Source organism: Anser cygnoides, chromosome 27 (assembly GCF_040182565.1).
Source record: "Anser cygnoides isolate HZ-2024a breed goose chromosome 27, Taihu_goose_T2T_genome, whole genome shotgun sequence".
Classification (NCBI taxonomy): domain Eukaryota; kingdom Metazoa; phylum Chordata; class Aves; order Anseriformes; family Anatidae; genus Anser; species Anser cygnoides.
Genome location: NC_089899.1, coordinates 6005653 through 6030476, shown reverse-complemented (window position 1 = coordinate 6030476; position 24824 = coordinate 6005653). Strand labels below are relative to the sequence as shown.

At 44.5% G+C, this 24824-nt stretch overlaps 1 protein-coding gene across 7 annotated transcripts in view; it reads right to left on the bottom strand.

Annotated features, from left to right (window-relative positions):
• Positions 1-834: 834 nt before the first annotated feature.
• The window catches only part of RFX2 (regulatory factor X2), a 59411-nt gene continuing 35421 nt past the window's right edge, over positions 835-24824 (bottom strand). For 5 of the 7 annotated variants that reach the window (XM_066983633.1, XM_066983634.1, XM_066983635.1 and 2 more), the window contains 13 exons: positions 21255-21329; positions 15815-15996; positions 12999-13118; positions 11835-11950; positions 10811-10929; positions 10375-10487; positions 8198-8349; positions 7222-7319; positions 6424-6573; positions 4748-4956; positions 4267-4420; positions 2586-2628; positions 835-2417 (listed from right to left, as the gene is read on the bottom strand). In XM_066983633.1, the coding sequence (XP_066839734.1) occupies positions 2308-2417; positions 2586-2628; positions 4267-4420; positions 4748-4956; positions 6424-6573; positions 7222-7319; positions 8198-8349; positions 10375-10487; positions 10811-10929; positions 11835-11950; positions 12999-13118; positions 15815-15996; positions 21255-21329 (1641 nt within the window). In that variant the 3' untranslated portion in view covers positions 835-2307. The remainder of the gene's footprint in view (positions 2418-2585; positions 2629-4266; positions 4421-4747; positions 4957-6423; positions 6574-7221; positions 7320-8197; positions 8350-10374; positions 10488-10810; positions 10930-11834; positions 11951-12998; positions 13119-15814; positions 15997-21254; positions 21330-24824) is intronic. The other 2 variants (XM_048054076.2, XM_048054078.2) reach the window with 1 other exon arrangement.

Here is a 24824-nt window from a genome sequence, read left to right as displayed (position 1 = left end):
GAGGTAGGGAAGGAGGCTGGGGATGAAACTCATCCCTGTGGCTTGAGCCTTCGACAGGGGCTGCCCACCTCTTGCTGGGGCCTGATCCAGCTGCACCTTAGCCCATCTGTCCAGAGGGAGAGGGAAGGGAGCAAGAAGGGTGCAGGGAGCCTTCCCCTTCCTGAGGCGTTAGAGCAGGAATGATCCCGTCCTTAGTCACATCCCTGTCTCACTGCTCCCATCCTCCACAATTAGTCTGGGAGCTGTAATTAGTCATTGCCTCTTATGGCCTTGTTCTTAGCAGCAGCCTGAGCTTTTGGCTTCTTCTCTCTGTGAAATCTGGTGTAAGAGGTACGTTCCCCACCTCCTTTCAGTGATTAAAGAAGAAATAGGACCACCACAGCTATTGTACAGGCCTGAGCATTTGATATATGTTTATTGCTATTCAGGTTTAGCTGGGAATTTTGTGCATGTGGGGTTTAGGTGGTTATCCAGACTCCTTGCACGGTGCTGCACTGTTCCAGAGCATCTTGCTTGCATGTCCGTGGTGAGCAGGAGGTGGCTGGCTTTGGTCGGTAGGGGCTGCAAAGAAGAGCCAATGCACCAGCTGGAGTTTTCACACTCTGTGGGAGCAGGGGAGTATAAGACTTCGTTGCTCAGTTGTGGTTTTTTTGACCATTTGATCTCATCAGCAGGATCTGAAGTGCAGACACTGACCCAGGGAGTATTCATTGTCATTATTTACAAATATATCCAGCTTTCTCATTTGTCTCCTGCTACTTTGATATGAGACATTTACAGACAGACATCACCCTGACAGACAACAGCACAGGACAGTAAGAGGGAAAGATGTGCCACTGTACACACTTTCTTTTTACTTTCCATTAGCAATTTTTCTTAAAGTGTCACAAGTACCTTAGTACCACTTTGAATGAGTAAGTATTATATTTGGATAGAATATACTCTGATATGCAAATGTACATGAGGCCCCTGGAAAAGCTCACATCAAATACCATATAAAACATCATTAGAAATAATTATAATAAAAGCTATTTATGACACAGCCTTTATTCACAGACAGGTTTGCCCTGGGGCTTTGTTTTTGCAGTTTGGCTTGATGACAGCCCCCCCACCAGCCCTGCCGTCGGCGACCACACAGACCTCGTGGGGTCAGAGCCCCGGCTCAGCCCTGCAGGAGCCAGTGCAGCAACAGCGCGGGAGCAGGGGAAGCGAAGCAGCGAGGGAAACGCCACCGCGGTGCTGAGCATGGCACTGGCCAGGGCCCACGGAGAGCCCCTCGCTGCTGCAGGGCCAGGGCTGAGCACTGCGGGAAGCAGGCACGCTGCCCACCCTAAGGCACTGCGGTCGCACACCCCTTGCCCGCGCTCTGGACACACGCCCACGTGCGGGGCCACGTCAGTATTTTAGCAAGACATCAAGCAAGAATTGTGCAGAACCTGCTGGGAGCTCAGGGTGTGGGATCATCCCTTCTGCGTGGGTACCCTGGCGAGGATGGGGATGCCCCCATCTCACGGTCATGGGCATCAGAGCCAGCTTTGTGGCCAGCTGCTGCGTCCTCAGAGTCCTTTGGTATCTTGAGTTGGCCTGACAGTGTCCCAGGATCATTCGCAGATGGAACACACAGCTGGCAAGACACAGGTGCAGCAGGGAGCACTCGTCCCATAGTCCCAGAGCGCGTTGTGCACTGCTCGGCAGGGACCAAGTCACGGCACAGCCTGGAGTCCTCCGGGTGGGTTCAAGAGATGCACAGTACGTGTGTGCCCAGCACGAACGATTTGGCAAAGTCAGAGCCAGGACAGTGTCTTGAAAGTCTGTAGGAGAAGGGTCAGGCATTTTTCCTTCCTCTTGGGCACTGATTGGTTCAAGTTTGTATCACAGTGAAGTCTGAGAAGTGGGGAAGGAACCCAAACCACCTTCCCTGAAAGAGAAAGCCTCATGTGCCCCTCCATCATCCCCCTGTTTGGCTGGGCGCAGCCTCTCCTCACCAGGCACATCCAATTCGTCATGAACCATGGAGGCTTTGCACTCTCTTTAGCAGACTTTGGACCTTCACCCTCCACCCAGCAGCCATGCTACTGCTGCTGCTGGCAGAGAGCAGGGGGCAGGCAGGCGTCCGTCCCACGCGCTCTTCGTACACGGACAAAGCGCAGCCCCCTCCCACTGCCCACCCCAGCTCACCACCCACAGCCCTTCCTCAAACAGCAGTAAACATATAGAGAAACTAAGAGGCACTAGTAGCGCAGATGCGGGGAGACTCAGATTTGCAGATCAAACGTCGTCCAGCCAGAGAAAAGCCAAGTCCCCGTGTTAGATCTCCTGCAGCGAGTGGCCGGCATCGCTGCGTTCTCGCTTCACGAGTGGCTCCCCCACACTCCGGGAATCCATGTCCACCTCGCTGCCCAGATCACTGATGTCATCTGCAAAGGACAGGGCTCAGATTCAGAGAGGTCCCTAGGGACAATTTCCCAATGGAAAATTTCCCCGATTTCCCAATGGAGTGGGGTGGAAAAGCCAGTACAAGGTTCCCCCTCCCACAGTGACTCAACCCCGGCCCCGCAGGACTTCCCTCAAGGGAGAGGAGGTACCTTTGTCCAGCAGTGTTGGGGACATGGATGTGAGGTCACTGAACTGAAAGAGAAAGGAGTTACAAGGTAAGTGAGGATTATGGACACCCAAGGCACCTGCTGGCATCTGTTTCCAAGCAATTCTAACAAGCAGTTTAAGCACTCGGGAGAAACCACGAGCAGTGCCAGTGGCAAAAAGCAGAAAGCAAAAACAACCACTTCTTTTGGGGATAAGTCTGCCGGTCTCATTTAAACCTCTGGGCAAATATAAAACACAAAAATCCAGGACAAGATCAAGTTCTTGGAAAAGGGCATAAGGAGAAAGTGTTCTGTCTCCCACATCATGATCAAGTGCTGCCACAAACACCTGGCCAGGGCACTGCACAAGGATGGTGCCACTTCTCCAGCTCTCTGCACCTCAGGCTGCTGCTCAGATGTGCCATCTTTCACCTCTCCTGGACTCTACCAGCACTCCAACTCCACACAGCTCTATGCAAAGTTCTTTCATTCATGCCAGGAAAGTGCTTTGGCTTGCAAGGCCACGATACCAAGTGATACCAGAGAGCCAGTGACATATTTGGTTCTGGAGATGTGTTGTCTCCCTCTGTGATAAGGTCTGAAACTAAAGTACTGTAACAATAATGCTGGAAAGTCATGCAGCGTTGAGCAGCAGAAGGAACTGAAAACAGCAGGAATTATAATGTGAGCAATGGAAATGGAAGAATACAATTCATTGTCTTTTGCTAGGAAGAATCAGCCTCCTCCTGGAGAACAGAAATACTGCAAGTGTTTAATGAAGGAGAAGCAAAACCTGAAGGATGAAAGCCTCCCACAGCTAGGTTTTGCTGGAAGCTACTCTCTTCCTTTCATGTTTCTTTAATATCAGTGAAGACAGAGGTTTTGCAGGGAATAGTGGGAATAGTGGGAATAGTGGGAATTCACATTCACATTCATTTCTTCTTTCCATGGAAAGAGGAAAACAGTATGAGCTTCAAGGAGCAAATGAGATCAGTTTTAATCTAACAGTAGTTTCTTTATTGCTTTCACAGGTTGACCTTTTAAATCTGGGCATTTCAGAATGAAAAGTTGGAAGCAGCTTCAGCTAGGCAGGACAGGACCTGTTTGCAAGCCAGGCACCATGCTTACTGTCTGACTTGTAACGAAAAAAATATAAAAATAAAAACCTGAAAAGCCAACCATCTATCATTTATTTCTCTTCTTCACATCAAAAATGGAGAGAGTGGCTGACTGTGCATGCAGCTCTGGGGTTTGCAGAGGGGTCTGAAGAAGTTACGTGCACAGACCCAATGAAAATTGTAGGGAAGGCAACTTTTGGACATTTTGCTTTTGGTTAGGTTTTGTGTTTGATGAGACTTGGCTATGGCAGGACCCCTAAAATCAGGGTTGGTACCCAAAGATTACAGAGAGAAGTGGGTGGGTCAATTTCCTCCCTCCTCCAGGCCTCTGAATCCCAGCTGATGCTCATCTGCCCCAAAAACCATCAGCTCAGTTTTTAGCAATCCATGAGAAAAGATGCTGAGGTAGCTGGATCCTTGTGCCAAGCACCCAAAATACCTCAGTAAATCCTTCAGCAAAGATGGTTATAAAACATGTTCAGGGCACAGCGTTGTTTGTGAACCAGTCATGCCCCTTTACACGCTGCTTAGTTTGGGTTTGTTACTAGGGAATGAACAATTCTCACCTCTCCCATTACGGCAATCGGCGTCTCCCCTGTTGCCTGGGCAACACGATGCTCCACCAGATAAAACATGTATTCATCATAGAGCAGGCGAATCAGGTGGAAGGAACCAAAGCTGGCAGCACTGCGCAAGGTGAGGTCGCGGATCACCATGGAGCTGGAGAATGGATGGGAAACAAAATATTTGGGACTTGCTTTACACTTGCATCATGGCTGATGTGAATTCTTGACCCTGAGGGTACTATGGGACATGGTGCTCTATTTCTAAAGAGTATCAAAAGCACTTTAAGAAATTAGTTGATGGAGCATCCTATCCCCATCCCAAAAGGATACAGGTGACAACACTGCTTTCTGCACCAGGGCAGAGCAACAATCAACCAGAATTTCATGAGTGTAAAGAACTTGGCTTTGGCTTTTCAAGAAACACATTTACATGCCCTAGGCCAGATACAGAAATATCCCCAAAACGAGAAAGAAAATGTACCTATAAAAGGACCATTTCAACAGGAACTGCCTGGCTGCCTTTGGGAAGCTGGGACTGCCCTCATGATGCTTCAGGACCTGAGTAACGACATTATCCAGCCAACTAGCCCACTGGTCCAGGGAGCTCTGCTGTTGCAGAGTGAGCTTGAAATCCTGCTCCAGCTTCTGTACCATGCCTTCCTCGCACTGGCATACCCATGAGGCTTGCTCCTGCTCGGGAAAAAGGGCTGACAGTCACTCATGCAAAGACTTCTTCTATTCCACAGTTTTTGGTACTTCCCAGACCAGGAATTTAACTTCATTTCTAGTAGGCAAGGACTCCAAACCAGCTCTGAAACACATCTCCTCCAATCTGTCCTGATGTAGTGGGTTTACGTGGCAAGGTTTTGGTAGCAGGGGGGCATAGGGGTGGCTGCTGTGAGAAGAATCCAGAAGCTGCCCCGTGTTAGATAAGGGCCCCGCTGCAGACCAGAGCCAGGCCAATAAGTGATGTTGTTTGCACCTCTGTGAGAGCAGATTTAAGAAAGGGGAAAAAAAATACTGCTGGGGAACAGCAGCTGGGAGAGAGAGAGGAGTGAGGAACAGCCTTGCAGGCGCCAAGGTCAGTGAGGAAGGAGGGGGAGAGGTGCTCCAGGTGCCGGAGCAGAAGTCCCTGCATCCTGTGGTGAGGCCCATGGTGAAGCAGGCTGTCCCCCTGCAGCCCATGGAGTACAACAGTGAAGCAGGGTTCCACGCTGCAGCCCGTGGAGGAGACCACGGCGGAGCAGGTGGACCTGCACTGACAGAGGCTGCAGCCTGTGGAGGACCCCTGCCGGAGCAGATTCTGGGCCGGAGCTGCAGCCCGTGGAGAGGAGCCCACGCAGGAGCAGGGGTCTGGGGGGAGCTGCTGCCCGTGGGAGACCCAGGTTGGAGCAATTGCTCCTGATGGTTGGACCCCGTGGTACGGAGCCATATCTGGAGCAATTCTTGAAGAGCTGCAGCCTGTGCGAAGGCCCCGCAGGATCAGTTCGGGAAGGATGGCATCCCGTGGGAGGGACCCCACAGCGCAGGGGACGAGAGTGACCGACAAGGAGCAGCGGAGACGAAGTGCCATAGACTGACCACAGCTCCCATTCCCCCCATTCCCCTGTGCTGCTCAAGGGGAGAAGGTGAAAGAGGGCGGAGGAGGGGAAGGCATTTTTGGTTTCTTTCCTTTGTTTCTCACTTCTCTAGCTTGTTAGTAATAGGCAATAAATCTTACTACTGTCTCCCTACTCTGAGTCTGTTTTGCCCATCACAATAATTGTTGAGTGATCTCCCCATCCTTATCTCAACCCTTGAGCCCTTTGTGTGGTATTTAATTCCCCTTCCCCTTTGAGGAGGGAGAGTGAGAGAGCAGCCGTGTTGGAACTCAGCTGCCCACCCAAGTAAAACCTCCACACCTGACCACAGTACAATATTATTATTATTAGAACTATATTATTGTTGGTAGTAGCACTTATTACAGAAGTTTCTTAGTACTTTCTGCACTATCTGCAATGAGATGGCAGACTTACCTGGAAAACTAACAGCAAAACCTTACGTTAAATTGTTTACCTAATTGCTTTTTCATATTGGAAATAAGATGCTGGTTAGTAGCAAATGGCCTCATTAGGGAGTTCTCGGCAACATGGCCCGGGAAAAGATACTGTAAGTTACCTGCACATTGGCAAAGTCGACCCGATTGAGATCGCTGAGCATCTGGTTTATCTGGGAAGTGTTCTGCAGCACCGCACGAGCAGCCTGAGCCAGGTGGTTCAGGGATGTGTATCTCCGTAACGTCTGGGCAAAGGCACTAACTACCCCAACCTGCAGCAGAGCAGAGCACACAGGGCACCGTGACCAGGATGCTGTGGGTCTCAGGGACAAACTTTTCTCAACGCTGAGCTCAAGCATGCAACACACATCAGCTGGCATAACCTGCACAGTCTCACCCACACTGCTGTCCAACGTGAAGGCATGCACTCCCCAACAGCACTTTTGCAGTGTCTACTGCATCTTGCAAAACAGCCTCTGCATTTCTTTTTCTTTAAAACTATAAGATTTCATATTCTGCTTCCCACATTGGCAAGGTAGGGATAGGCTACAAGAATCCATGGTGTTATAAGAGGGGGAGTAGGAGCCTTATATTCAATCTCTGCAATGCCATTCAGTCTGTGAGGTGTCCTGCACTTTCTAGCAGGAGAGCATCATTCCAGTGCAAAGATTTTCTTCCAGAAAGCCTTGTCTGCAATTGCAGGGCATGGGAATGGCTCAATAGACAGAGCATCATCGGCTGCTACAAAAGAATTGCCCCACCTCTCTCCCGCTCCTGGTTCAGAATTATTCATTACACTGTGTTAGTTTGGAGTACACATAGCCAAACCCCAGTAGTGATTTCCAGTCACTGTGGGAAAGCACAACATGCACACACATTCAGTTCATCTCCCTGACCTGCAACATGCTCCCTCCGCTTACCTTTGTCTGGACAATCTGGGGGGGGAATTCGCTCATTGCATTCATCAGCCACCCTTCCAAACTCTTGGCAAAATTACGGATCGCCTGTGTAAGTGTGCCTGCAAAGAAGTCTGCAGAGTTACAAAGGCTGTTCCACATTGTCTTTATACACCACTTTTCTAGCTCAGGACTGCTGTGGAAAGCACAGCCACTGATTCGGTAGCTGCAATCTCAACCCAGCATCCTGGAAATCAGCCAGGTCCCAAAATGAACTCACACAGCTCCTTTTCTTATTTGTGGCTCATCTGAGCATTTTCCAAATGTTGAGACATGCTCTTTAAAGACACACATGTGCCCCAGCATGCAGACTGACAGCAGCAGCTCAGAGGGACGTGGTTCTACAGAACTGCTCAGCCCAGCCTGTGGCCAAGCTGCGGCCCTGGGGAGGCTGACGCACACACCTCAGTGAGCAGCCAAATCAGATGGAAAACCCTCCATAACCCACCACTAATCTCCCAAATGAAAGATGACCCCAAGTTTCCAGGAGGTGCAGTAGGGGACCACATGGTCCTATGTAAACAAAGATACTATCTCCAAGGAAACATCTCACAAGGATTAGCCACGCTTACAACAGCTTGTGGTGCATTAAGTCTTTGATTTTACCTTGACTCGTAGCCAAAGCAGGAGATGTGATATGCAATGAACCAAATTTTAAAAGACCTGGGAATTTCCAGGGGCCACAAAATACTGTCTATACAGAGCAATGCTGCATAAGGTATAATGTTTTAGCCAAAAAGTATTAGCTTGTATTCAAAACAAAAATGTCTAAATCAGCTTCTACAATGGAAATCTTTGTGGCAAGTGGTAGCCAGCCAAGGTGAGTCATGGACTGCTGTTCTCCAGACATCCGGTGACTCAAGAGCAATCCAGCAAGGAGCCAGAGCGGAGCAGGAGGCAGGACTACCCATGTCCTCCCAGTCTCTCTGCAGATACTCACTGGGCACCGGTCGGAGCACATCTGGGATGAGAATTTCCACCAGGGCCTGGTACAAGATGTGATCGCAGCTTCTCATCCACTTGAGGATAGGTTCGTATTTACACAGAGTGATCAGCTTATCTTTTGGGAGGGTTCCTTCGTGTTCTTCTTCGCTGCATGAAAAAGGAGGCAGCATTAGAAGGTGGTTCTGCATATGTTCACACTTCACCTGGATTTCTAATGTCAGTTTTCAGCAGAAAAAAAAAAAACACCAACAATTCACATTTCTTTCAAAAGAAGATGTTGGACTGATCTTCTCTGACTCTGCAATGACCTGTCTGTCTATGCATTCAGACCTCTGACTGCAGTTTTACCTCAAATATGTATCTCCTTGTGCTTGGCCTCCCTTTGCTTCCTCCATCTTCAGCCTCACTTACCTTTCACAGTGCACGCGTGTTCATGTGTTTCTGGCAACTGTCCTTCAGCACAGCTTCTTCAGCAATAGCTGCAGCTATTTCCAAACCCTTCACACCTTTCTCCTCTTCCCTCTGCTCTAAACTGCTATGTGGCAAGGGTGACAAATGTTTGCAACCAGTGCTGTTTGAGCAGATTAGCCATTGTTGATAGACACTACGAACAGCTTCAAGGTGTTCAGCACCTTTAAATGCAGAATGCTTTCATAAGGAAAAAGATTTGGGGTTGTGATGAGAATTGAGCAAATTGTCTCCAGCTGAATGAAGTCAATCGAGTCTGCATTAATTTCACTTTATAGATGTATGGAAACTTTTTATGCATGATTAAGGCAGAAGATATTTGGTTAAACAATAAGCAGAGGAAACTGAAGCCTTAATGCGCTGCCAGAGCACCAAGAGCTGCCAGAGCTATTAAGACACTACACTGGGAACTGGGAACTTGCAGGGAACTTTTCCCATGCATGACATCAAAAAAATTAAAGCCAAACCTTTGACATACTATAAGGAGGTACTTATATACTCTGTCTGAGCAGTTTTAGTAAATTAACTAAACAGGCATACTCCTAGAACACTCACATGGAAAAATCAGCCACAAAGCACCTAAACTTTCTGTTAAGTGGAACCAGGTTCTGCATTTTATCATACTTTCAACCAGCTTGGCACTTTGATAATACTTCATTTTTATGTTTGTATATATATAAAATGGGGGACAGAATGCTTTCTTTACCTGTCTTGATTATTAGTGGCATGCAGAGGTACTAGAGCACACTCCCCTACCAAGACAAGCTAGTTTAGATAGAGCTCTGCAGAAACGCTGCCTCCAGTATCCACGTGAATCTACTCGTACCTAGCACAGCTCTCTGCTGCGTTGCCATATGCCTTGCAGATATACCCTTAAGTAAAAAGGTTTTTGAAACCATCAGATAGCATTCTATGCAGCAAAATATCCATCGGATAACATCTATTGAGAGCAACGGGGCCATATTCTAGAGATTATTATGGGGTATTGCCTTAATATTCAAACTTTTACCATTTTTCTTCTGAATATAAAACATCAGTATCTGAAATCTTTGTATAATTAGTGTAAGTGGACAACACAAATTTTCAATATACATTTTAACAAGAAACCTTCACCTTTTCAATTCTATTTCCCTTCCCATCTCTTGGCAGCAGACTACCAAAGCATAAAGGAAGAAGAATAGGCAATAACAATGAGCCAGACAAAAATACAAAGCCAGGATCAGAGTAGCTCAGTTTGTCATTATCTTCCTCAAGACATGAGACACTTAAAGATTTGGACAGCCACCCAAATAAGCGAGCCAGCCTAGTTTTCACTAAAACCTCAGTGTCTGAGATGTCATGGTACAGAGATATTTAATGGCACAGAATTGTAACTTTCTGTTCCTGTTGAACATTTACAAAAGCAGTTTCCCATTCTCATTCATCTAAATTGTCCCTCTATTTTGGATTAGCATTTGTTACAGGAGGCATAAGGCATGTCATAGATGTACATCAACACAGCAGATGCTTTCCTCTGAGGTCTGCATTTTGTGTGGACATTACAATGTTAAACTTCTGACACTCTTTATAAAGATTCTGCAAGGAAGAAGATATTTTCAAATCCTACAATGCATTCAAAATGTCTAGTGAAGCTGAAAACACTTCATGCATTTTTAAAAGATAAAATACCACAAAAAGTGGATCATTCAGAAATAATCAAAGTACCTGGATGGCAGGGCAGTAGAGCCATCACTAGATGGTGTTTTAGGACTCCAGAAGGATTGCCACAGTTTCTCAATGTAATGAAACTGAAGGTTCATTACAACATCCAAAGTTGCCTAACAACAAAGAACACATCTCATTAGCTGCTCTGTTAGCATCTTGTCACATAGTGTCAGCATAAATTTCATGTGCTGCCATTTAGATTAAATAATTTACAAGAAAAACAACTGGAAGTGCATTGTTTTAATAATCAGCATAACATAAAACAGGTCACACAATGAAGAAACAACATTAAGTGCAATATCTGAGTTGCAATACCTAACAAATCACACATTCCCTATGATGTTCGAGCTTTTCCTGAGAGCAGGATGTGAGAAGAGCACACGAATAATGTCCCATATCATTTAATAAATCAATTAAAAATATTAAAAGTAATCACCTCACAGTGGCGCCTGTAAAGAAGCTGCAGAGTTTTCACGTCATTCATGGTGACCCCTTCTTGTAAGAGGATGTTGCCTAGATCAGGGGCTGGGAACTCAGGAAAGACATGGGTTACATCTGGGGAAAAAGATGGGAAAGATGTCCAAGATGAGGAGCGCTCAGTTACGCAGGACTACAGTCAAGTACAAGATGCTGCTGTCACTGGTGGCTGTCTTTCATGTTTCATCTGGTGATGAAACTCGTGAAATGAGACTGATACTCTAGTACTTCCCTGGTTCATACCATTACAATGGGCAAAAAGTAAAAAACTGCAGTCCATATATTCAGCGTGGAAAGGAGAATGCTTTCTTTCTCTTTGTAATAAAAGAAACAAGAATACATTGTCCTAATCTAGTGTGCTTCCCATTATATTTTCTCCAAAGCCTGAAAAAGACTCTTTGGAAATTTGGGAGTACAATGGACAATACACCTGGATAGCCGATATATCAGGAGTGCTTTTATTTCAGATAACGCTTGGAACTGGCTGGGATTTTGTATCTCTACTGGAGATTATGGAAACATGTAGATCCATGACCAGCAATACCACAAGCAGAACCTGTTTCCCAAGGAGAGGCCTCGTATGGATCTTCTGTAGTCAAATGAACATTGCAGCCTCCTCTCCTGGTGGGGCAATGACCAGAATCGTTCTGCTTCCCCTACCTCCCTGCTTTAACAAGGCTCTTCAGGATTCATGGCTTAGATATCTCTACTCCTTCCATCTAATTTGTTTAAAATTGCTCTGAATACATTTTTAGAGGGAACTGACAGACCCAATGGCACGAGGAAAAAGGCTTCCTGTGGGTACAGGAGTTAGCAAACAAACACAGCAAACATGACTTTATAAGAGCTTGTTAGACTACTGCAGGTTTTTTAGAAAAAGAAGAAATACAGGGCAGCCAGGGGGTCCTGGAAAAGGCCTTCCTTCCTCTGACGATTATAACCCCAGACATGAGACATTGAATCCATCAAAGCAGTCTCCTCACCTATGAACTGCTGATGATGCTGACTTTGAGCAGCAACCGATTGCTCCGGGGTAGTGTGCAGGTTGCTGTTGGACCCAGTTTCTGCCATGCCATCCATCTTCTGAGCCGGTCTGTACCTACATTTAGAGCATGCCTTCGTATTTACACAGGCACAAGCAAACACATACACGTTACTTTCACAGTCATACTGTGAAAGACAGGGACACCTACAAAGTCATGACGCTGTAGAATGCTTATTTAAGAAGTTATATGCACTCATCATGTAGTAAGTGAGGTTACAGTCAAGGCCAGCATTTTGAGGGCGGACTGTTTATATTACCAGCTCAAGACTGAGAATGAGAACCTCCTTTTGAAAAGTTCTCCCCGGGAGAGGATTAAAGGGGTTAAGAAGTTTGCCCAAGGTGACAGAAAAAAAAAAAAGAAAAACAAAGAAAAAACAAAGAAAAAAAAAAGAAAAGAAAATGAGAAGCAGAGCTGGAGTGGGTGCCAGAGTACACACTCTGGAGCTGATTTTAGATTTGCTTTCTGTTTGGGAGCTGAAGAAATGAATTCTTCTGCTCCTTCTTCACTTCAGCAAGAACCAGAAGTGTCAACGCTTCCAGGAGACAGTTCCAAATTCCTTTGCACATTGTGTTTTTATTCAAGGTTGCTCAGACACAAGACTAACCGTGGCACTGTCTAACTTGCACTGCTACACCAAAAAATAATAAAATAAAATAAAATAAAATAAAATAAAATAAAATAAAATAAAATAAAATAAAATAAAATAAAATAAAATAAAATAAAATAAAATAAAATAAAATAAAATAAAATAAAATAAACCAACACAAGCCACATGTCCTTTCCTCTGATGAGGCACAAATAACTCCAGAGCTGAAGTCCTAAACTACTGAGTCACAGGGATGCAGTAAGAAGCGGTACATACCGTAGTAGTCTCTGCAGCAGCAGGCTGAATTCAAGCCACTGGCAAACAGAACAGGCAGATAAATGCAGTTTGGCGAGCCAGAATTTCCCTTTGACCCTTCCAGTACTCAGACTGGCCAGTACCTTTTTAACAGCTCAGCTATGGGCTCTGGCACTTCAGCAGCAATCGGATTTGCCCCATCCCAATGTGCTCCCCCTAACCCCAAGCACGCCCAGCCCCAAGGGGCCAGGAGCTCCTACCTCTGCTTCTGGTGGATGGGCTGCTGCCTCATGGCCATGTACTGCGTGTCCTCCTGCAAGCGGTTCAGTGGAGACTCTGGCTTCAGACGGATCCCATAATAATGATATTTGGAGTTTCCCCTGCAAGTATCAGCGTTGAAATTGCTCAGTGCCAGCAGGTCAATGGGAGCAACACCGTAGCCCTGCAATTTACTCTTGGGCTTGTTTTGACAATACACACACTTCTTACAGTGCACGTTTGTTTGCTGCCAAGCGTTGTTTGAATGGCTGAACTAATGAATGTCATCATCCCCTATGAAATTTAGAAGAACACGTCGCAAAGTTCAATGACATCCACACTTAAAATCTGGCAAAGTTTGTTCCAAGCTACCAATGGTAACTGGAGAAGAACCGACAAGTGTTACAATACACAGTGTTATTAAAGAGAATGACAGAGACCTCAAGGGACACTTTGCCCTTTGATTAGAGTTTAAGAACTTGCTTTTATATAAAAACAAAACTTCCATCTTTATCTAGAGTTGGATGAAAAACAAGCCTGACCGAATGGTCAACTACAATAGGAAAGCCATTTCTCTGTTGCACGCACTTTTACAGCAACGGCAAGAAGCTTTGATCTGCTTTTGTCTTGGGAGTTGCTCATTTTTGTAGTTTTGTAAAAAACTGAAAGATTTTGTAAGCAAAAGTGGCTACACTTCTGTTTCCATTGCTGGTCCTTAAAGCTGCTCTGATACTCCTCAGGAGAAATTCTTTCCATCCATCACATCAGACAGATGTGTCAAATCAAGTTTTCCCAACAAAATAGAATTTTTCAAGTCCACGATGGTGGACAGCTGTTTCCATATTTATGGAGGTGTATCGTACCTTTTCAAGCATCCACATTTTGAATTTTAAGTGTTTTTGTTGCTGTTGTTTAATGACAAGTTTTCAAGGTTAACCAAAACCCTTTAGTGATGGACTTCGGGATGCCATGGCCCAAAATTTTACAAAAGAAGAGTATATAATAAACACCTAATATTTATGCCACAGGAGGCAGATATAAAAATAAGTTTAAATTTCTAAGAACTGGCCATCAATCGCCTTATTTTTACAAAAGAAAATAGACACTACTAGATAATTTATAACCTTAATATAGAATGATATGAAAGTAAGTAGCATTATCATAAGCTGAACTAAAACGTTCTGTAATTTCCACAGAGTGTTTTTTATTCCGATCTTTTATTCTAGCTTTCAGTGAAATAAAATTCTGAAATACCAGAATGCTGCTGGTCTGAAACTCCACTTTCTGACTATTTTTGTTTCCAAGTTCAATAATCTTTTAGGTCACAAAACAGAAGTTGCAGGATTCTAGGGCAGCTGTTGGGACTTTGAATTTTTCCTTCCTTGATAGGTCTAAAGAATTTTACTCCTCTGAAGAAATTACTTCAGAGCTTTTATACTTGAACCCGTCTACAGAAATCCAAACTCTCCCCTGCTCTTCCCATGACTGTTACCTCCCCATTCCAGCTGTGGAATGCTCCAGACACATCTGGTTTTGTTCTCCTCTGAAAGCCCAGTCATCCAGGCTTGAATTTTATTATAAAAAGTTATACAATCAGAGCAATCACTGTTTCTCTAGCGTATTAGCTACTTTGTAAAATTAGAACCTGGGATAAAATGCAGAGTCAGCTGTATAGGCTGTGCATATACTTTGGATGTTCCCTCGAAGGACACATGCCTTTGCAGAAAGTATACTTTCTTAAGTTTTCCTTTTTTTTGTAACGCTATATGGAACTTTGATGTTTAAAACCAACAGTTGTCACAAGATTCAGCCTGCTGCTTTGTGAATTTCAGAAATAAGCCATCTAAATCTGTGCTGGGATGACTGCACACCTTGTCTGCATCATGGTTTTGGACACAGGTTCTGTTCCCACTTGTGATAGAGAACTTTCCTGGACCCAAAGGGAGGAACCGCTGCCCTGCAGCAGAACGCTGGGCTCTGCAGCTGACAGTGGCAATCACGATCAAGAGGGACTTCATCTTTGTGAGACAGTAATGGAATGACAAGCAGCCTGGGTTCAAATAAAATATTCTTAGACTCCTTTGGAAATGGGGTTAGATCAAATTCAGATGTGTGACTGGACAATGTGTTGTCACCAGAGCCCCAGAACGTCTGAAATTAACTTTATTGTCAAACTTCTCATGCTGCTGATTCACGTTCAGAAAGTAGCTTTGCTTCACAGAACACGGAAGTTACTTCTGTGCTTTAGAATAGCATTTTTTTTTCCACAACACAATGCTTGGTAATTTCTACACATCTCAGAAGAAAGACCTGTGCCTGCTAAATTACACTTCGTAGATTTTCAGTGCATATGAGAGAAATTGCAGATCATGCAAGAACAGTGCAATGATTTTTTTTTCTGCAAAATGCGAGGCCACGGGTTCTGTTCTTGAAAGCAAACCACAGCTCCTAAAATTAGCAGCAGTATTAAATGTTTGCTTTTAATTAACCCCTTCTACAGGGAGCAGTACAGCACCCTGGCAGCCACGTACACGGTAGGGGAAGGCAAGATGTAGCTGAGTTCAGGAGCCTGCTACTCCTCACCTCTGACAACCCAGCCAGCATCCCTTGCCTGCTTGCACCTTGCTACCGAAAGCACATTGAGAACATCTCCAGCTCATCCGCTGCCTGCAGGACAGCGTTTAACACAGTGCAAGATAACACTGGACTTGACTGGGGTCCCTGGAGCAACACTGCTTCCCGGCTCTTTCAGAAGTAATGGCACAAGCAGCAGGAAAGGGGAAGCAAGCTGCTTCCCTGTTCACCACTCCATACCAACCTGGTTCCCAGGCGGCGAGTCCTCAGCCCCATGAACACCGACCGGATGAGTTTTCCGAAGGAAGCGGCGTTCACCGGGTCCAGTTTGTGCTCCTGGCAGTGCCGCAGGTAGTGGTTGTACAGAGAGCTCCTGGGAAGGCTAACGCCTTCCGCTGTCTCATAGTTGTCCAACAACCACTGGAGCTTTAGGCATGGAAGACATAAATATAGAAAGAATATGAGAAAGTCTAAAGAGGGCCGGAACAGGCTACATAAAACAACATGGATGCTTAATGTCAGGAGCACGTATCTGACATCAGGAGTTCAAGAGAACTTAACACTCTGTAGTTCATTCATATCAGTGATATTTACGGCAGCTGCATTTTTAAAAGAATAAAAGGACACTGACCAAAGCTAATAACCCAAACAAAAACGTTATCAGATTTTGCTGTAGCACAAAAATCTGTCTGCCATCGCAGCGTCCATCTTGCATTTGGATTAACTTATGTGGGGCCAAAATAAAGCTGTAAGAACTCATGTTTTCCAGGAATGAAGACGTTAAAATACTACCTAGGATGAATAAATTTTAGGGGAAATAAATATGCTGCAAAGTTTTTATTAATTTGAAGATTGGCGTATTTGCAGCTGTTCCCCTACCAATAAATGGTTAACAAATGAAACTTGACAATCTGAGGGGATTCTGCTTATTATTTTTAACAAAATTATTGTCTGAACTTCCTCTGACATTTCTGTTGATTAAAGTTTGCAATTAGATATAAATTATTTATATCCAGACAGTCTGAGAGAGCAGGTCAGGCACAAAATGGCAGCACAGGAATTAAAATACAAAAAGACAAAAACCCAATCTCCTTTAATTGGTTAAACAACACTTTCAGTATCAATAAAATAAGTGTTATTTTAAGTGGATTTTTGAAGGAACTAGATTTACAAATGGATTAAAATCAATAGCTTTGGTAGGAGTCCTTTCACTGTCATCAAGGACGTTTGGGATTAACATTTTTAAGACCTCTCTACATCCAGACCTCTACACATGCACGCATGTACAGGAGGTGTAGCTCCACCGGATGCAGCTGCATTCACACCAGATTAGTGGTAAAATAAAGTCAGGTTATGGATGTCAAAATATTGTCTGCATCATCTCCTTACAACAAATAATTCAAGCATATACTGTAGTTAAGCATAAACTCAGAAACTGGCCTAGAAATCAGTGGGATTTAACCATATACCTGGATGTGAAAGTTGGCCTGTGCTTAAATCCTCCCCACTCCTACTGCAATAACTGGCTTTTTTCTATTAATCTTCCCTTGGTGAAACTTTAGGGTCCCAATTCACCACTATATACCTTGAGTTTTATATCAGTAACTCTGTGAAAATACAACCCGCAACGTGCAATGGCATCTCTGACACCTCACTCAGCTGAGTTATTTTCAGTTTCTGTAGTTCACATCCAACTTTGCTCTCATACAAATCCTTTTGAGCTCTAAGCTATCAGCACCCACGGACGTTCTGTGTATTTGTCATTCACGTACTCAAACTTCTGCTATGTCAAAGGAGCTGAATCCAAAGACGTACAGTTAAAACTATTTTGTTCATGAGTTGGCTTTGATGCAAAGTGTGCTGCAGTTGCAATGACCGTGTCCATCGGTTGTGGCGGGCCCTGGAGCCCCCAGAGCTGGAAGAAGAAAAACCTCTTGGTTGCTGCCCCTGTCCTGCTTCTCACCGAGCTGCACGTCCCCTTCCCACCTTCCTCCAGTCACACGTCCCCTAGGGGCTGCAATTCACAGCCGGAGAACTTTCCGAAATCCAAAGGCCATAGCCCTAAGAGGTGGCGTTTGCTCATACGGTGCCCCTTCGTGCTCCTGTCTGCAGGAAGAGGCATCGCTGGGTGCCCCTGAAAGGCCACTCTGGAGCCCTGGGGCTCCAATCGACCCGTCCATTAAAGCTGCCTCTAACAAAAGAGGACCCCAGTGTTCATGACATAAAAGACCAGCAGGAGCTCTGTTTTTAATTAGTCCACATCCATGCTTGTTTTGGCCCATCCCCTGTATTTAAAAAATTAATGATTAAGAAGGTTCATTGTTTTTAACCATTTGTTTTATTTATCCTATGGAAGATAATGAACGTGAAACAGTTATTTCTGCTCTTCTAAACCTGTTCTAATTCCAAGCCTTAAAAAAATATTGCATGTTACTATGGGAAATTCAGATATAGATAAAGCCCTCTCATTTAAATTTGATCCTGGACATTTTTACTTTAATCCTAGAATATTCCCTTCATCTTTCAGCATTCTTTTTTTCTGCAAGTGTCTTTTTATATTCCTTTAAACATTACAGAGCTTGACAATACGAACTCTTGCTATTGAATTGGAATTTTATTATGAAATGCACAAAAGGGATTAAAAAAGAAATCTGTCAGAATATAAATAATTTTCAAAACATGATTTTTGCTCTTCCTGCATTAATAATAACATACTGGGCACTTAAAATGAGAACATTAAGTATTCTTCCCATTTGTATTCCTTGTTCTGTTTACTTTTTGAATTTTGCTTGGTTGTGACAATGACAAGATACTCGAAAGTTTCTGTTTATATTACGATCAGGTTCCAATAAAATCACTATGCAGCTGTATGCTGCTTTGTTTGTGTTATAAGCACTGCAGGGGAACATTTCCATTTTATTTTTACTTAGACTTTATTTCTACTGAGTGTCTGTTTTGATTTAAAAAAACAAATCTTTAAAAAAAACCTTGATTCGAGGAGGGCTCTTGAAAGGTGGAAGAAGGGACACAGAGGGCTGTCGGAGAAAGGAAGAAGGCCCAGGTTTTGAGAGGTTTTGTTATGGACACTTCTGGGAAACCGAACAAAGCAATGAAGACACACGCTTGTGGTGCACGTGCGGGGGGCTTCATCCGGGGCTGGGAAGTCCCCCTGCCGTCTGGCTTGGCCTGGACCCTGACCCACACCTCCTTCTTGCTCCCTCTCCCCCTTCTGCAATTAAAGTTCCTCAAAACCGACCATTTGCCTGAAAAGTCTCTTTTCTAGACGAAGTGCCCACCACCACTGGTCAGTGCCTTTTGAGCAGGTCGCTGAGCGCCGAGTCCGAGCCACCCTGGCAGGTGAGCTGGAGCTGCCGCGCTCACCTCCTTCCTGCCCCACGCAGGAGCATCCTATTCCTCCCCCTGCCGAGGGACAATCATTCCCTCTGCAGGCCCTTCCTTCTCTGCTGTCCGGTCTCCTTTCAGGTGTTTCCACCTAGACGCCATTTGGGGATCAGATCCTTGCCTCACTAAAGTTAGGGGAGAAACTCCATCGGTAGTACCTGCCCCTTCCTGCCTAAGAGCCCAAAGATGTGTTCGTTCATTTATTTTTTTCACAAGCAGTGAGGAAAAAAATACATTTTTCTCCTTCTCCTGTGAATGCTAAGGACACCCAGGGCCCCGAGCAGGTACTCCAGTGCATCCAGTCACTTCTCCATGTGCCTAGTTTAGGCACTCCTGTGAAAACTGCAGTCACCTTCCTCCAATTTCTTTGCATCATCTGCAAGCTCGTAATTGGCAAAGAACCAATCCTCTGACCCAGCGCCTCTGGAGTACACTTGTAAGTAGAGCTTTTTCAGTAACAGTAATAGATTGACACAATTTCATTAGAAACATCATGTGTCACTGGGGTATTAACATTAGCTTTGGCTTCTAGATCTGATATTTCAAGTGCACTTAAATAACCTCTCAGAGCTTTTGAGGCTAAATTAAGTTATTAAGAGTGGCTCCTTTTACCATGGAATTTGTATAAACAGTGTTATGTAAAAAAATCCCTTTTGACTGAAATACCTTTACTTTCCCTTTTTAATTTTTTTAAAAACTAACCTGACATGAAACATCTGCTCATGGCAACAAAACAAACCATTATGCTAAGAATTCACAGATTTACAAAACGTGAAGTTTAAAATGAAGGACAGAACACTTGATGAAAAATTCTGCTCCATAGCCACGCGCCTGTGAGGTATCTTCTTGGCTTTAGAATTTGTAAGGGCACTTAAGCCTTACGCCGAACTCTAAACGGTGACCTGGGCAGAGAGACCTTATGTTCTTTATTTCTACCCTGCAGGACAAAGGTCGCGTAGATCTGATAGGAGGCTGGATCTGGCCCCAACTCCAGCCTGCTTAGCCTGTGGTCAGACGAAATCTCTTTTCTATCTTCACTTTCTTTCCTTTGTCCTTTTTCCTTTTTTTTAAACCTTGCTCAATACCATACCACTACCTGCCCCGTCCTGTTCCGCTCTGCCCTTCTCTGCACTGTGATGAACAAGAAAAATCTGCAGAACGATGGTACCTGTAGCCAAATCTGTGTGGCACTCAGGGGCACTGCACAGGTGCATGAGCACGGCCACAGCCTGGGAAGGGACGGATGCACATGTATGCTCAGAACAGGAACTAAAAGCCTGACGCTGCAGTTTTGTATTTCCCCAGCTACAACAAGGAACCTTCGATTTCTAGAACTTGGAAATAAGGATCAAACTCATCCAGGAGCCCAGGCCTGAAGTTTGGCATCAGCTTAAGAGAATCAGACCATTAGGTTCAATGTTCCTTTAATTTTCTCAGGTTATTTCTCTAGGGTGAAGAGGACAAACATACCCAAGAATGATAACATATCTACTCCCAAATACAAAGCAAGAGGAAATCTGTTAGAATAAGGAAGTACCACGTTGTGCATTGTGAGTTATCGGAGCAGAACATGCTTCAGCCTAATCCAAAACACAATGAAGAAAAGGCAAATCCAACAACTTCAATAACATTTGAATTAGACTCTTCAAATCTGACACAAGCATGTGCTCACCGTTAAGCATTACTGCGTGGGAGCCATAAACCACGATGCAGAAGACCCTGAGTAGGCCCAGTAGAATAGTGGGAACTTCACACAAAGCAGGGAAATTGTTGGCATAGTAAGAAAAGAGAGGTCTAGCAAATGGGTTTAGCATAGCATTGTAACAGTAATGGTCTTCCTGAGGCACAGAAAGAGGCAATAAAGGCATTCATTCACAGGAGCAGGATTTTGGTACGCAGTATTTAGGGGATATTTGTCATGATTCACTCCGAGTTATTGCTGTAGAATTGCAAGTTATTTTCCAGCCATCTTTAAATTCCACTGAAAGGAAAGAACTTCCTCAGATGTGTTTATCTAATTGCCAGCAATTTCCATTGCAAGGCAGAAGAAATAAATAAACATAGGGTAGAGGCAGTTAACACAATCCAGAGCATCTCATAAACAAACATTAACATCATGGCAGTTTTTGCAAATTCTCGTTTCTTGGGAATGGGCTGCTTTGGGCAGCACAGCAGAATCACAGGCTGTTTTGAGTGACTCGTGCTATTGAATACACCAAACGGCTACAAATAATGCTCCTACCAAAGCAGGAAAGAGGTTGTAAATTCTGATTGCAACTTACATGGCTGTTGAGCAAACTGCTTTTGTGTGATGTAATCCCTTCATTTTTTTGTAGGTTTTCAATCGCCATTTCAAGCTAAAGAAAATATGCACAAGGAAAAAAAAAAGGAAAAAAAGAAAAAGAAAGGAAATCAGATAGTTAGCAACAGCCAAGATTGTACCTTTATTAATATTTGAATGATTAATGCTTTATATCAACAAGCTTGTGAAAAAGAGGCAAGTAGATGAGGCACAGTCCTTATGGGATGAAGCTGAAAAGGCGTTATTGTACAGCATGCAAACTAACAACACAGCAACGATCCCTGTTAGGGTGAAAGGGTGTGACTAGGGGACTTTTGATCTTCCACTATGTGTGTTGCCCGTTATAAACAAGAAGCAGTTTTCCTTCTCCTCTCCCCTTCATGCCTAGACCAAAACACCACCATACAGACACGTTGCAGCAGGTCAAAGCAGACTTGCTGCAGAGGAGGTGCATTTTACCCAGATCTTTTACGGAAAACTGGGATGAATTAACTTTGGTTCTTATTATTTCTTAAAAATTTGGCAAAGAACTGAAGGCAACTAAATAAAACAGAGGCACCAGGAGAGTTTACACCAGGAGTGTGTAAGCTGGAATGGATACGAGATCTTTGCTACCAAGCAGAACTGTTATTGGGCTCATTTCCACTGATCTCAGAGCTTCTGCAGCTAGCATAACAGAGAGGCATTCTGGCCTCTAAAGAGCCCTCTTGCTTTCCTCCAACCTCACTCAGCTTCTAGCCTAGCTCTTGCTGCTGCCCTGTGTTCAGACCCTCTCCTAGACCCTTCTTGGCTTGTCATGTCTATTCCTGGGCCTCCCTCGGCAGTCTCTGGCAAACTACTGCATAGAAGGCTGCTGGTCCAGAGCTCCAGTGCTCGTGAGCATGAGGGTTTTGTGAATGAGGAAATAAAAAAAAAACCCTCAGGTTGAGGGACTGGCAGTTTCCTGCAAGTTCCTGCTGCTTCCAGTATGTGTTCTCAAAACCCCATTACCTGTGACCTGTTAGTGTAGGCAGGACAAGGTGGCATGCTGTAAAACTTGCAATCAGTAGCTATCTCTAGCAAATTTACTATCTGTCATCATTTAACATGCATTGTTGTGCACGTATCTATAGGTGCATGCACAAAGCATCACATCTGCACGATCATCTGTCAGCGTATGCCCTCTTTCACACAGAAGCTAGCTCCCTATACTCCAGTTTGCACTGACTTATAGCATGGCAAAGACAAATGCAGAGAAAAAAACAGCCATTTACAAAACCAAGCTCTATCAGAGAGGTGAGAGAACAGAAAAAATCAGATCTAACTTCTGAAGCAACATTGAACAACCCAACACCGTTTTTGCAATATCCATATCTGAAGGTGACACTCTGCCCAAGCACCTCCAGCATAAAAAACTGAGACAAAACTTTTTTATGCTGAGGGTGACGGAGCACTGAAACGGGCTGCCCAGGGGGCTGTGGGGTCTCCTTCTCTGGAGACATTCAAAACCCGCCTGGATGTGTTCCTGTGTGACATGATCCAGGTGTTCCTGCTCCGGCAGGGGGGTTGGACTAGATGATCTTTCAAGGTCCCTTCCAATCCCTAATATTCTGTGGTTCTGTGAAATCCCTTGGTTCTGCCCCAAAGTGGCATCATTGCGGCACCTATCAGGAATGTATCAGTGAATCCAAAAAAGGGTCAGTCCAGGACTATGTTTCAGTGGGTTTTGAGAAAACTGTTCAGCATACCATGATGTACCATGAGGAACCAAAACTCATCAGCACAGCCTGATTGCTGATGCAGCTTTCAGGAAATGAGTCAAGGTGTCAGAGGGAGACACCAGTTCCTTCCTCTGCTGAAGGGGCAGAGACAGCTGAGCAGCACAGTGCCCATTGAGCAATGCCTCTTACACAAGCACAGAAACACTACTCGTCCTTTTGGCATTTTGCTATTGCTCAATACAAATGGACACCTTACACGTGCAGAAACAAGTATTAGAGGGGAAAGACTGGAAACTCATAAGCTGTCCTGCATGAAGGTGAGCTTTTTGACAAAGGAACATTTCAATATCTGCTTGACTAGAATGGGTGCTAAATTTCTTGACTGTGAAGTTCCTGAGGTATGTATCAGCCAAAATCACCGACAACATTTCACTGATGAAATGATGTTGTCCAGCAACACTCATTAAAGGACAGCTGCTCTGTTCTCTTTCCCCCATCCTAGGACACAGGGACAGACTGAAGTTGTGAGTCTGCCTAGAGTGATCCAGAAGGTGTAAGACAAGCTGACTTAAAGCTTGTTCATTCATTTTCCAGCCACAGCTGGACACATTGGCAACAACTCTCATCTACTGCTCACTATCTGCTGGACAAACAAACAAACAAACTGTCCAAGAAAGGGACTGGAGTGCACTGGGCTAGAGATCAAGTTACTGAGAGTCAAAAGGACCAGAAGGAAGACAGTTCTAAGTACCTACTTATGGGAGTTCTCAAGGATTTCCTCTCTTGGCCTAGCTTAGTTTAAATGAAGATTAATAGTGGTCTGTTAGCACAGACCCTGAATGGAGCTGCATGATGTTCTGTTCCAGCTTATTTGATGGAGCAGAACATCGTTATTCCAGCAGATATGGATGATGCTGTTGTGTTGTGTGTAATTTATTTTTTTTTTAAGATTTTATTTTAGTGTATATACAGTCTTTACCAAACATCCCCCAGCCTCTTGAGGAAGCTCCAGCTCTTACCCCATTGCTAATTCTGAGGTGCCGCCTTGCTCCCACTCTCCTCCGAAGAAACATTCCTTGCTCTCCCCTTTGAGGTCTCAGTGTTGGCTCTGTCACAAGTGCTCACCACCCTCCAAGCCCTCTTGCTTCCCCATTCCTTGTAGCATTTCCATCACTGCTCTCACATTGCTGGTCACTTTGATATCCAACCCCAACATTACATGCCTGAGGCCACATGCAAATAGTTCTTCCTTGTCTACATCTGCATGAGCTGTAGTCTTCTTTCTCTCCACTGCTAAAGTTCATAATCCTGCCCCAAATACATTTTGCCATGACTGTAGCCTCTCTGGCCTCTTCAATACCAAGTTTCCCTATTTGCTGTTTAAGCAAGGCACTGCAAATAAAAATAATGTTCCTACCCATTGACTTGATATAGTCCTTGCTTTCCCCTACCTGTCCACCCATTATTATGTGAAATTCAAAGTAGCTGTCATGGTTCTGAATGTTCCTGAGAGCTCTGCTCTGTCTCCCGTCAACTCTGGTCTGTGCTGAAAGAACTGAAAGCCACAGATAGACACATCCCTGTACTGTCTTCCAGACAAGCATCCATGCACTACTTAACCCTCTTAAGCCCCTCCACAAGAGTCACTGACATTTGTACAGTTCATTCCTACATGCAACAGAGTGAATTTATTTCAGATGCATTTTCATAAAAGTCAGTTCCTAAATTCTTTTTTTCCTGAATGGCTTATTGTATGTGATAGACAGCTACAAAATAAATCTGTTCATGGGACATTTCTACTGACATATATTCTACTTGGGCTTTTTACATTGTGCCTGTCACCATGGAAA